The sequence below is a fragment of the Poeciliopsis prolifica genome, unplaced genomic scaffold (assembly GCF_027474105.1).
Source record: "Poeciliopsis prolifica strain line A6 unplaced genomic scaffold, Auburn_PproV2 SCAFFOLD007, whole genome shotgun sequence".
Classification (NCBI taxonomy): Eukaryota; Metazoa; Chordata; class Actinopteri; order Cyprinodontiformes; family Poeciliidae; genus Poeciliopsis; species Poeciliopsis prolifica.
Window position 1 is genome coordinate 6,150,580 of NW_026562382.1, and position 14,286 is coordinate 6,164,865.

The 14,286-nt window shown below is 39.5% G+C and overlaps 1 protein-coding gene across 2 annotated transcripts in view; it reads right to left on the reverse strand.

Moving 5' to 3' along the window:
- mcf2lb (mcf.2 cell line derived transforming sequence-like b) overlaps nucleotides 1–10,352 on the reverse strand; it is a 31,643-nt gene extending 21,291 nt beyond the window's left edge. The window contains exon 1 of one of the 2 annotated variants that reach the window (XM_055032096.1): nucleotides 9,829–10,352. In XM_055032096.1, the coding sequence (XP_054888071.1) occupies nucleotides 9,829–9,985 (157 nt within the window). In that variant the 5' untranslated portion in view covers nucleotides 9,986–10,352. Of the gene's footprint in view, nucleotides 1–5,779; nucleotides 6,248–9,828 lie in introns of those variants that run through there. The other variant, XM_055032095.1, reaches the window with a different exon arrangement.
- Between the last annotated feature and the right edge of the window lie 3,934 nt (nucleotides 10,353–14,286).

Here is a 14,286-nt window from a genome sequence, read left to right on the forward strand (position 1 = left end):
ACAGAGCTCACAGGTGAAGTTATTGATTAACACGACACTCTCCTCTGCAGTCCGTCCAATTTAAGCCCCTGGTCAAACGACCACTGCTTCAGGTCTTTTGGTCTTTTTGTGCATCTACCTCCTTGCAACGCAAATCTCAAGCCAGTCAAAATAGACGACCAATCCTACGGAGCCTTTTTCTGCTAGCGGTTAAAAGGAAGAAGTTCTTATCCACTGTTGTTACATGCTTGTTAACTCAATGCACATTTCACCACACTGTCAGATGCATGTCAGCAGGTGACATCTCTTTGTATATTATGATTAAACTGAATTTGGCTATAGGCCGAAATGCCTTTTGTTCACCTGGACATGAATTGGGCCAATGCTTTCTCAATGCTTGTATATATTGGTGTCATACAAACACATTTGACTGAAGTGAAATTTACCTAAGTCTATTGTTATTGACAGTAAAGGCCAAGACAGTCTCCACCACGTTGCTTGTCTTCGTGCGATTGATGAGATAATTGTAGTTAGAGTAAGATAACAGATCTCTCCTTTGGTGTCGACCCCACCAAATTACTCCATCCAAATATCACTGAGTTGTACCATTGAAGAAACTGTAACTATCGTCCAACAGATACAGTTCTTTAAAAACTTCTTTTATTCAGATTTAAACGAATCAAAATGACTAATTGGTTTAAGGAATCCCAGTGTTTTCAATGCGATTCAGTGCAGTTTGCTTTAAATTTTTTCCAGAGCTGTATACAAGCTCTAATAGAAAGAGCTAAATGTCAAGCAAAATAGGAAGTTAAGCACAACAAAACAGTTACAGGAATGCCAGGGAGTACCCTGAAACAAATATGAGAGATGTAAACTCTTCCTAAACAAATCTGAACAGAGAACTATGTATTTAAATAAAGGACAAGCTTCAAACTATTATTGTTCTGACAATTTGATCTTCTCTTCTGATCTGATCAAAACCATACAACCAGAGTCAATAAACTGTTTTTGAAAGAGAGAAAATGCTACAAACTACATTTTGTTGATATATATAGTTTTTTTTCCTCAGGTTAAAACATTTCTCTCGCACCTAAACAATAAATAATCTAATCCCGGGTAGAATAGCAAAACAAGCACACTATTTAGTTATGCAAAACTTGTCACATAGAGAGATGGATATTTTTTCTACCTGAGTCTAAGTAACAAAATAACCTAAATAACAACAAGATTATATTTATGAAATGTAAAAACACTTTAGGGTCGTAGGAAGTGACAACAGTGAGATACCAACCAATGAGAGAAACAAACAGCATCATCCACTAACAGATTAGAAAACTACTAATTTAACACAACAGGCATGCACATGTATATATGTATATAAAGAAAATATAGATAATAGTAGACAAAACTGGCAGAAATTACATTTAAAGCCATATTTATGAGACTTTTAAAAATAAATAAAAGAAAAAAATTAAAGAATGCAACACTTGGAATATGGGTCATTTTAATGTTTGACTTTTATTTTTATTTGGACCTGGTCATGAAAATGAGCTGTTTTGTAATAACCTTCCAATAATTTGTCACCTTGGAGACCTTTGACACAATTGATAATTTGCAGTTTATATAAATTTTTTTGGTTTCAGGTTAAATCTTGATCAACTAAGAAGAGAATTCTGCTGATGTGCTAGTCATGTGCATGGGTAAAAAACGGACCGAGACAAAATGGAAACAAGTTGGATCAATATGGCAGCATGTGGTTCAAAATGGGAATCAGAACTGACCCGGAGCCAATGTTGTGGCACCGCTGAGGCTTTATCCAGCACAACCTCTGAAACAGATGGTTTCAAATCTTAAAAGACGGCCAGAGTTCACTGATGTTGACACCCAGGTCACACTAATCTTACACAGCAAGGAGTAAATACACACTGTTCCCTTATAAAAATACACAAAATGAAGAAGGGAATTGGAAAAATAGGATGAATAGGTTAAGTCATCAATTATCCAATCACTAAATAAAACAGAGCCAAGATCCATTTCTTTATAACCCATTTTCAAGAGAAATAGGTATGGATGACTGACTTGGTTGTGTTTTTAAGCAAAGATTCCCCTTAAATTAATATGTGCAGAATTAATTAGAAAAATTTCCAAGAGGTTATTCATTGTTTCTGTATCAGACCTAATTTGAACTTTTCAGCGTTTTCTGGTTAGCATGACTAGATCAGGAACTGCTCACTGATTGTTCTCCATACGTCACAGACGAATATGAATCAAAGCAAATATACGTCTACCTCTGTGAGGATGGTGACTTTGTAAAGCGATGTAACCGTGATTAACAATGGTCAGCATGGCCTTGGGTGTTCGGACACAAAGCTGCAGCCTCTCTCTTGCTCCACATGCCCTGAAGCTCACAAAGAGACCCCCATCAGTTTCCTCTCTCTGACCTGATATCACTTTCTCCACCAGCCACACCTTACCCCCAGAAACTCCCACACGTATCACATCAAAACCAGCCCCTCCATCAGGCTAGAAAGAGGCTATTCTGTTTCTGAAAAAATCCCCTCCTTAATGTCCAGTTCTAGCTTCAGCCCATTTTTTTGTGGACATTTCCTTCATCAATGTATCCAAATATTCTTTCACAACATTTCTTGCTCACCTGGAAAAGTCCCTAGGGGCGTTTCTGTGAAACAAGAGCCGGTATCGGAGGGTGATCTCACAATAAAACTTAGAGAACTGAAAATCCTGCACATCTGTACAGCAAATAAAACCAACACTATGAAGCTTGGTCGTTCTTCGAATAACCAAGATTGCAAACTAATCTACTGGAACAGTATTTATTGATGGATATAGTGGAAGATAAAAAAAATGAAGTGCTGTGAAAAAGTGTTTGCTTAGGTAATTAAACAAGTATTTACTTGAGTTAACCAAAGTAAATACATAAAGTTTTCAAACAAAGAATTTATTTACTAAGCAAAAAGATGTCCAAATAAACTTAGCCCTGTGTAAAAGAACAATTACCTATAAAACCTAACGACTATATCTGACAGCAGCATCTGCCATAAAACAATGGTGATAACAGGTGTGGTAGATTTATGGCCCACTTTTCTTTGTACAACCGTTTTAATGATCACAAGATGAGGTTCTGAGTCAGCAAAGCAAACCCAGAGGTTCTGAGTCAGCAAAGCAAACCCAGACCATCACCCTACCACCACCATGTTTTACTGCTAAATGTTCTTTTACTGAACTGTTGAAAGTTAGTGACATTGTAGGTAAATGTGCGGCTGGTCTTTCTTATTGGTAAGTCGTCATTTTCCTCCATGGACTCTCATGAACGTCATTTTGGCTCAATCTTGTGTTTTTGTTGAATCGTGAAGACTAAAGGCAAGTGAGGCCTGGAGAGGTTTAGATGTGGATCCCGTGACCTTTCATAATCTCCTGGCTGTCGTTGAATTCTTGGATTAGTTTTGGTAGGCTGCTCCCTCCAGGAAATGTTCCCCACTGTTCCATGTTTTCTTCATTCGTGGATAATGAACATCATTATGTGGACAGCACAACTGAGGATAAAGAAGAGCTGTCTGCATATTGTGGAGATATTGTGGAAATTACAGAAATAGAGCTCTGTTTTCCCTACAGCTCTGTCAGCTCTAAACATTTGATGAAACGACTATGTTTGTTGGAGGACTTCAAATACAATCTTCAGATGGGATGTGCTGATTCTGAAGTTTTAATGGAGTCTGTCTTTATTCCACACAAGAAAAAAAAACCTATCCCTTATTGCACTTTTGTTCCAAGAAAACTAACGAAGCCTGTTTGAAACCATCCAAATGTCCTAAATGAAATTTAGATATAAAACAATATCACAAATCTGTCAAATAAGATAGAAGCATGGTGTATTTTCAGAGGTCAGTATTGAGATAAGAATATCTTATTAAATAACTTATTAAAAATGTTAACTTTCTGCAACTAAGGAAACCTTTCTGGTCTTTAGTGATGAGAGAATTCCTTTACGACCCCCAACCCAACCAAACAAACACACACGCATGCACGCACACACACACCCACACCCACACCCACACACACACACACGCACGCACAGCTCAGCTGCCGATTCAAGCGTTAACGTTCTTAATAAGGCTCAGGGTTTGGGATTAGTGTCCGCTCGGGCTCACGTTCATGGCTGACGAGTCAAATATTAGTGGGTCACAGTGACAACACCTGGACGGCCTGCCACTACTGACACAGATTAAACAGGACCAGAACGCGGGACTGAAATGTTGGTTCTCTGTTTTTGAAATAAAAACACCATCAAACTTCTCGAACAAAACAAAATATTGGTTACAGTAACACTTAAAGAAATACTGCTAACAATTAGCTTGAAATATGATTCAGCCTTTCAGTGAATTTCCACATCATGAGTGGCTCGATTTTTCAAGGTAATTGTGTGAATATCATCAGAAAAATGGGGGAGATGCAACAGATAGTCACAAGTAAGACTACAGCGATGGCCGTGAAGAAGAGGAGAGGCACAGTTAAAGCGAAGTGCTGTCTGCAAAGTCATGACAGGTCATGCAATATGAAGGAACACAAAGGGTGAGACGGCTCAGATGACATTAAAACGTTTGGTGTCTAAGGTGATGGTGATGATTATCAGAGCTCATCTGATAATCAAATAATTAAAATGTGAGACCACACAGTTTTAGAAACAGTGCAAAACAAACCAGTTCCAAGGTGTTTCTTCATTCATAGCAAAGGTCACAAGAATAAAACGACCTCTGCGTCAAAAACAGGGATGGAGCAAGAAGCGGCTGTAGTTTTCCTTATCGAAATGTTATGATGGGGAAAAAATGTTTGCAGAACTGGGAACAAAAAGAAAAAATCTACACCTAGTGAATTAAACTCTCAGCTTTTGTAGCTGAATCTTTATTAAACTTGTAGGATGAATAAATAAGAGATGCTTTGAAAAAAAATTGGCTGGCAACAGAGTTTGGATACTTTTGATCTTGAGCTGGTCTGACTGAAATCCAATCTTTTTCAGATCACTGAATGCAAAAGTTCACGTAAAGAAAAACAAGACTTGGCGTTAGCTGTTTTCAGTTTTAGTTTTAGTGAAGTTTTCAAATTTTATGTCAGATTAAACACACAGATGTCAAAAGATATTTAAAAAGAAACCACCTCTTCAAAAGAAATTAAAACATGACGATTGTCTTTAGGATCCAACCGTGTATACAGACCTTCATCCATCTCTTCCTCAATCTTTACTTTATTTAGGAAAGAGTGAGAGAGGGCAAGTCTTCCAACAGAAAACAGGAAGGCTCAGAAGAGTAAAAGTGCTGCGTTTGAATCCTTTTGAGGTTTCAGCTTATGTGTGTCATGAAACTTTTTTGATTTGGAAATTGTGGAAAAAGTCCCAGAGTTAAAGTGAGGATTTACATTCTCTAAGTACAACACTTGAAGATTGACGTTTTTTGTCATGCTAACAGCACAATCCACACTCACAAATAATAATTTTTGTGAGTGTTTGTGTCTATTTTGCTTTCATTTTTAAATGTGAAAATAATGCTGTTTTACAATGATCATCTTCATTATCGTAATGTGAATGATTATTGATCACACACAACAGGAAGGCAAGAAAAAAGTAAAACTAAAACTAATATTCTATTGTTTGTTAGAGGTTTTAAGAAGAAACTGAATACAGCATATTAGTGGGTCAAACCTTACCAAATTTCTGATTGGTGCACCTCTAGATTTAAATAAAAATTAAGATGGTTTTGAGTCACATTCATAAGAGCTGTGCAACACCTACCACAGAGCCAGTGGCAACGACAGGAAAATTTGTAGAATCTCTCCACCTCTTCAAGAGAAATTCGAACATGATGACATCCACACTCGTCTTTAGGATCCCAACGTGTATACAGATCTTCATCCATCTCTTCCTCAGTGCGATAATCCGCCTTTTCTTCCATCATTCGTTCATTCTCTCCACTCTCCACTAAAACTCTATCAGCCTGGGTCTCCTCTCCGTCTGCTTGTCTTGTTCCATCTCCTCCTGGACCCCCCTCTCTTTGCTCCTTACCAGGAGACAGAAACTCTGACCATCCTGCAGTCACAAACAAATCCAAGACTTGCTTTTCTCGGCTTTCATCAGAATCAACAATCACATGTTCTGTCAGAGTTAGCTCTGAGTTGGCCTTCGTGCTAAATCCACAGTCTAACCCGAGGTCCACATCCTCCATGAGGAAGCTTGAATTTGCCATCTGTTGTGTAGTCTACTCCAGGCTCGCAACTCTTCTGCAACATTTGCTCCATGAAGCTGTGCAGGAGTGTCACACACACAGCTTCTCTCCCATGCTGACTCCACCTTTCCCCAAAAAAGTGCATGCAGCCTGTGCAGGTGCTCCACTGCCTGCAGACATCACTCACTGAAAGGACTTCCTTTTTCAACCTCAGGTTACCTCCCCTGTATACAAAAGCTACAGTGTAGTGCCCTCCCCAGCCCTCAGTGATAACCCAACTAGTTTCCTCTATCGCCTAAAAGAACAATGCATCCGACCTTGTAGAATACACCCACTGCTAGCAGCTACTGAGACACAGGATAATGATTTAGCTATCCCAGGAAAGATATGCTAAAACATGTTATAAATACTGTAGCTCTCTGTGCTCATTTACCTAGGGCAGCCAAACCCGCAATAGCCGATTAGCTTATCTCTGGAAATGTGCACCAGAAGTACAAAGCTCCCATTCTGCCCAGCCCTTTCAAATACTGCCTGCAACCCCATTTAACCATTCACGGCCTGTCGACTGAACGCTTCTATTCTAGTTTACTCCACTCAAATGACCCCATTCTTACAAACTCACTGAGAGCCAATTCTGAGGAGACCTCGTTTGAAGAAAGACGCTGTTTCTTGGCAGAATATGGCAATTAAGATTCAATTTCAACAAAATCCACAAAAAAGATTTCAATCAAAGCAAGGTAATGGACACTAATATCAGTCTTTCTACCCCGTCATTAACTACTTTAAGTCAGTCAGTCAGTGGTGCTGAAATCTGAGAGAAAGTTATGTTTTTCTTGCGGGAGTTTGTTATGTAAGCTTGAATTTGCATTTATATATATATATATATATATATATATATATATATATATATATATATATATATATATTTTTTTTTTTAAAGGTGGTGTCGGGATGGCAGGATAATTTACATGAGTGTTTACTTTGACCAGAGTCATAAAGGAGGCTATCAGTGTCAAAACCATGGCTTTAAAAGTCTTAGAGAGCAGTGTCTAACAAACTTAAAACATACAAGAGGCACAAACACATCATATTTTATATTGAGTTGAAACATTGTGAAAATCTACGCAAGGCAATTTCATTTGCTTCTGTTTCTATTCCTTCTCAAATTTTTCTCATAAAAATAGAAGACCAATTGAGGCACATTAATTAAATTGTGGACATATAGATCGCTGTATAAAGAGCTGAGGTCAGACTACAGCAGTTGTTTAAAACCACAGAGGGTCAATCTTTAAAAACAACTAAGAGGATGAACGAAGAAGCAGCCGGCCGGTCTCTGAGGGAAATACACGTTGTGTTTATGGGCCCTTCTTTTTTTAAAATCACACATTATAAGATGAAGAGACCGAAGGAGCAAATATTTACAATGTGCTCAGGGGAACAATGAGGCATATGTCATGTATCTGAACATGTGACTGGACTGGGTTTGCGTTTGTTAAAAACAAACAGAGGTGCATCCATGGATCAAGTGATCAAACACATGCCTCTTTAACCTCAACAAACTTTGTTTTACTCAATCTGAAATTCTGGTGAGCTTTGAAACAGATCAGATATATATATACAGTAAATACCATAAGCAGTCCTAGTCAGACAGTATCGTGCAGTGATGTGCATTAATATTATTGAAATGTTGGGCTTTTAATTATTTATTTGAAGTGACATTTTTTTCAGAATTATTTAACATAAAACTTCAAGAGCATTGAAAGGCCGGGGTGCACAATTATAACTGAATTTTTCTATAGTCCATGGATGATCTAATATATAGCAGGTCAAAAGAATGGCTTTAAAGCCCGTTAGCACATTACTCAACCATATTCTCTCTGAAGTCTTCAAATCTACCTTAAATCTGGATGACAGAGTTGTTAGAGTTCATCTAAAGTGGTTGGTTTCCTTTTACAGATGTGGCTTTTTCGTATAGGCCATTGGTTTTCAGCAGGTCAGAGGTTTGGGTATGCTATTCAGAGAGTCTGACATTAGCCACTTAGAACTACTTTTGATGTGTGCAGACATAGCATACGTGGCCTTATGCTACGTCTGTAGCATACGGCCACGCTGTCAGCTGTGAGGTCAGAAGAGCATGACGACTGCCAAAAGTCTGCTGGTTATGTTCATGTGTGAGTGACAGAAATAATAATAAAAAAGATTGTGAGTGCAGTCATTACGGATGCAACATCGTCCTGTCGAAAGAGCCAATAGGTTGAACCACCTTCGCCAAACTCTCACCCTAAAATAAATGCTAAATGTTCAAGAAGTTTCAGAACAAACCAGGAACTTCCAACTTCCTCCAACAGAAGAAGAACGCCACATCATACACTGTGGTGGGAGCATCAACCTGTTACACGGTTCGCGGTTCGGTTGTGATAGTGTACAAAGTGAGTGGAAAAATGAAGAAGGAAGACCTCCTTCAAATTCACCTCAAATAAAAAGTTGAAAACATTACTGTGCTGTGTATGTATAAATAGAGCCTGTGTAGAGTAGAGAAAATCCATACTAAATTCAAACTCGTGTAATCTTTTATCTCACAATGTTCAGATTATAAGTTTTTTTTTTTTTTTTTTTTAAGCTGCACAGTCTATGAAGACATAAGAACCAGTGATTTGCCTTTCAAATTCTTGTGCTTTCAGTAAGGATAATGACTTTTCCAGAGCTGAAAGGAAATAAAAACCTTCACAGGAAACCATGCAGTTCCAGCATGATCACACTATTTATGGAGGACATGCTGTTACGTCGAGTCGATCCTCCAAAATTAGTTAGGCTTGTAAAATCTATATGCATAAACTATAATTGTAGCTTACACTGACCAAGGCAAAATGTCCAAGAGCAATCTTTGTGAAAAATAAGGAAGCAGCTGAAGGTATTTAAATAATATAAGCTTTAGCTTCAAAATGCTGCAACCTATAAGAAACAAAAAGCTCTCAAATGCAAGAATGTCTGTAAAAGAACAAATATCATCAACTCACTTGACTTAAGTGGTACCATTGGTATCCCTCTCTCTGATTCAGAAGAACTTTTCCTCGTTTTCCTTACCATTCTTTTTATTGCTGTGCACTAGACCTCCTTTTTAAAATAGTCCCAAAAAACAATGTCTCAAAGTGGGAACGACCTAACAGGATGCCAATCTGAAACCCCAGTTCCTTTTCCAGTGCAGCAGCCCTTCTGCCAGCAAGGTGCTGCATGCTGCAAATGCCGCATTTGCTGAGAAATCCTTTTCTCCTACGGAAAAATGTCAGTGCAGCTGCAGAGATCGGTGAGCTAGAAAATGAGGAGGCTATTTAAGCTGCGCAGTCATGCACTCTTACACACACAAAATGTGATACACACAAAGACACAAAACAGACCCAGTGGAAAACAAGGGAAGCCCACAGGAAACACTTTGTGGGGCTCTGGGCATGTTGCCCTGCAGAACTGTTGGCCAGATGAATATGTTATGCACAACACAGACACACAGAGTGTCTGCGTCCACGCTTTGCCTACAAATCTGCAGCACTGCAGAGTTGCAGTCATGGGAAGATAGGGCTTTAACACAAACATGCTCAAACAAGAGAAGCTTTCCTCCTCTTACCATCCCAGTCCCTCCAGGAGTTCTTGCGACTGGCAGGGCTGAATGGGAAAGAAGAACCCAGTCCTGAGATGTCCAAGTTCTGGATCAGATGACTAAGGCGGTTCATGAGCCGGCAGGATGCCTCTCCACCCTCTCGGAGAAACTCAGGCAGGGACATGACAGCAGGCCGCCGAACTTCACGCTCAAACAGAAACTGGCATCCAAGGAGACCTCTCAGCTGCACACTCTACCAGACTCCAAGACGCACTGCCCAAATCCAGACATGGACAGAAACCTGGCTATTTTTGTGCCAAGTAAGACAGGATCACAACCAAAGGATCTCACATGCATTCAATGAGAACATCTCTGCACTGGGTACACCAGTCCAGCGTCCGCAGCAGTGCCACATTGGGGACTCGAGGAAACGGCGCTGTGCAAAGCCAGCAGAATTAGAAAGAGCTGAGTCACTCTCTGCACAACCTCTGAAACCAAAACGGTTCACTCTGGAGGTGAGAACGGGAGGGCACACTCACACACTGACACTCATACCTCCACGCAAATGCAACGACTGACTGTCTTACTTGCCGCAGCGGCAAGTAAGACAAGAGGGAAAGAAGGTTGAGTGCAACAGAAGCGGAGGGCAGCCGGTGGAAGGCAAATCCCCTTCTGCTTCTCAGGCTAATTATACTCCTCCACTCCTCAACTAATCTGCTTTTCAATTGTAAATTCTTTCACACAACCAACGCCTGATGAACAACAGAATCACATAAAGGACTGGAAACTGCTGAAACGCATTGCGTGAAAAAAACCCCAAAACAACAACACCACAAAAAAAACTACCATAACAGTCTGAAAACTTTGTACTGTACGTTTTCATCTTTCAGAACCAACATGTTGTGAGTAACTGAAGTCAAAGAGCAAACGCAGGGGGTGCTCCTTCAGCTCAGAGGACGCTGTCTGGAAAGCTTTTAAGTTTATGTGTGTTTTGTGTCAGTGTTTGGCCCAGGCTGATAGTTAAAGCTGGCAAATAAAAGGCAGCTCAGTGTTTACAGGCTCAGTAAAGAGAAACACTCCTGCATGTTGATGAGGCAACTGCACACAACATCAGCGCTGTTTTAACAAACATGTCACCTACAGCCCATTCTGCATGTTTTTCTTCACAATGCATACCTACTTAAACGTCCACCCAACTCTTCTTCAATATAAACGCTGGCATCTCAACACTTTAATGTTAACATCAGGTAAAAAGTAAACATGTACAACTTTTAAAGTATCCAAAATTACATTAGCACATCTGGTGGTGGTAATCAAGATAATTTTTTTTCCAATACAATTGCATGTATTGCCTCATGGTCCTGATCCAGGCATGTTGAAGTCCTAGACTAGACCCAGCTTCTTGTCCCTCTAGTTAATAAATGATATTTGTCAGTCACATCCCCAGTGACTCTGCAGTCACCTCTGGCAAACCACCTTTTAAAAGTCATATCCTTCTTCATGCTGTGCAAAATATTTGAGTGTTTTCATGGATTCAATAGACCCCTGGTGAGTGTTAGAGACCACAGTCACCTTTAAAGAGCTAGAACCCTTGAATACTTGCCTTCTAATAACATCCTATTTCAACAACTCCAACACCAAATGTACCTTAACACACATCAATACGCTCAGTTTAAACAATACCACAGAAGCTAATATCTTCGGTCTTTTTTATAAAATATGTGAAGTGTTACTGCTCCTCTTGTCTTTAAGGTATTGACTAACAAGCTGGGGACTAAAAGCAGCCTGCTGGATCCATCTGGCTCTACACCTGCTCCGCCTTTAGAGGATGATCGTGCAGCTGAGCTGACCTCCAACAAAAATAGAAAACAGAACCTCACAATATGGTGCCAAAAACAGAGCGACATTCGCGTCTGATCTATAAACTTCCTCACTGAGCTTCCTGTTCAGAAAATACCAAAGAGAAGAATCAGAAAAACAACTTGTTTTTACCCGAGAGTCAGCTGGGCAGCGTGAAACTAAGCTCAGACACTTTCTAAGTCTCAACAACCGACCTGACTTTCCTATTCCACAATCGCTAGTGAAATATCTCTATGCACACAAAGAGGCATAAGCTCATTATAATTGTAGAGTATCAGCTGAATAAGGCCAAATAACATATGCTATTTACATCTGAATGGACAAAACGACCTGATTGTAAGTGACCCAGTGTAAATGTACATATTTATGCTAGAAGTGGATCTACTGTCCACTTGAAAAGCTGCCTGTGTCCATGGCTGCAAAATAGTTACAATGAAATTCATCTCACCCACTGTGGTCACTATTCTTGTTAATAGAGCAATTTCAGCTGTGATATGAAACTAGAGATGTGCAGAGAAAGTAATTGATGACTAGACTCAGCCAATTTTCAGCTTTACCTGCCCTGATCAGAGAGCCACAGGCTGAAAATGTAAAAACCTGATACTTTGTGTGAAAACACCACACAAAGTTGTTGCACTTTTCAGTGCAGACGCTGTTACTGAAGGAAGAAAACTCAAACATAGACATTTAGTATTAGCAAGGTATTTAAAAATCAGGTCAGGGGTGTAGACCAACAACCATATTTATGACCTAAGCTTAAAATAAAACAAAAAACTTTGACTTTCCCCCCAATGCTTCATATTAGATGAATCAAATATAAACTGTGTGTAATTTAAATTAATTTAAAAATGATTCAATCTCAAGTCAGTTGCAGGTTGGGAGGCAATATGATCACCCCATTTGTCTGAGTTTGCAAATATCGAATATATTCTCATCTAACAAAACGAACAACTGCCGGAAACCACAAGCAGAAACAGATAACTACACGGTGGATACAGTTTCTCTGGGAAATAGACAGATTAAATTTGTCTGTCTCTGTTTTCTCCAAACAAAATGCATCTCCGCATTACATGTTTGAGAAAAACAAAATCGTTCCAGTATCAGTTTTTTTTTCTCCTTCTTGTGAATCTCTCTTCATCACTCTCCCTTCCTCTTTGTCTTCTGCAGTCAGTGTCAGGCTCTCCTCTCTAAGCTGATTATTGCTCTCATCCTCCTGCCACACCACATCCATGTCACATTTTCTTCAGGGAGCTGGTATAGAGAGCTGATAGATTTGATGCCCCTAATTCAATGCCTATCAGTGTAAACAAAATGAGATATGTCAATATTATCCAGCTTGCAACGCAAAAAATGCTGTAAAGGCAGATATTTCTGTATTTTCATCACTGTTGCTTGGACGTATATTACCATTTTTTTCCCCTCCTTCCTCAAGTCCACCCACTCACTGCCATGATTTCACCATCTTTGGTGGTGGAAAGGAATGGATGGACTCAAATCTTACAAACCCTTGAAGGTTTGCAAGAGGTTTCATGTTAGACTTTAAAGTCCCAGATTTCAAAATAGCATTTCACAATTCATGTATCTGGCTGAAAATGTAAGAGTGTTTGTACAAGTGACAGGGATGCTATGCTTATTCTGGGTAAATTAAGGCAGATTTCTATAAATGGATCAGAGGAGATGGCAGGCAGAGTTATAAAAACATATTCCTGGCTGTCTTTTTGGAAAAAGGAACATAATAAACATATGCAGTGATACTGTACATGTGGAAAGGGTTTAAGTTCCCAAAGAATCTTAAATGGTTGTGAAGAAGCTTGCAATAAAGAAAGCAAAAGCTTAATGTTGGTGGATTACTTTACAGTGATCTGGCTTTGAATATGGGACCTGCAAAACAAATGGCTGGACAAAAGGATGATAAAAAGGTGGATAAAGGGATGACCCACTGGAAGAGTGAATAAATAAATGAATCTCGGATTGATAAACTATTTTTGAATTGAATAGCACTTGATTTCCAGAGTTAGAGGTCAGAGAGGATGGGCATGGTTCCCTCATCACTCTCTGCAGTGTTTGACAGAAAGTCAGATATAATAATGAAATGATGTAAAAATGAAATGTTCAACATGAACAGTTGACACTTTTGTCTAATAACTTTGTCACACTCAAAATGAGGACGAAGAGCTCATTTTCCAAAGGAATAAACTGCTAGCAAAGAAGAAAAAGGAGCTGGTAAAACATCTCTCTATTTTGAGAGAGCAACATTAAAAGAAGCAAATTTCACTACCCACATGCACATAATTACATGCAATTCCAGAAATACAAAAATAGGCGCAATGCTAAGCAGTAAAAATGGCATCATACAGGCTCTGAAGCTCGTGCTGACTGTCGTCGTTACCCACCTATGGTATGGGTGACGCTCCTTAGTCTCTCCAGCAGCTCCCCAAGAGCCATTTCCTCTGTCTTCATCCACAGAAGCATTTTCCAGAGGGACAGTGGCAACCCAGCTGTCCAGCCAAAATACACTTTCCTGGGAAGAAGAGACAGCTTGGCAGCTTTAGAGAGTGGATGATGGTGAAGATGATGGGAAGTCGAGACTCTACGATGATGAGCCCAGGCAAGCAGAAGGGAAGA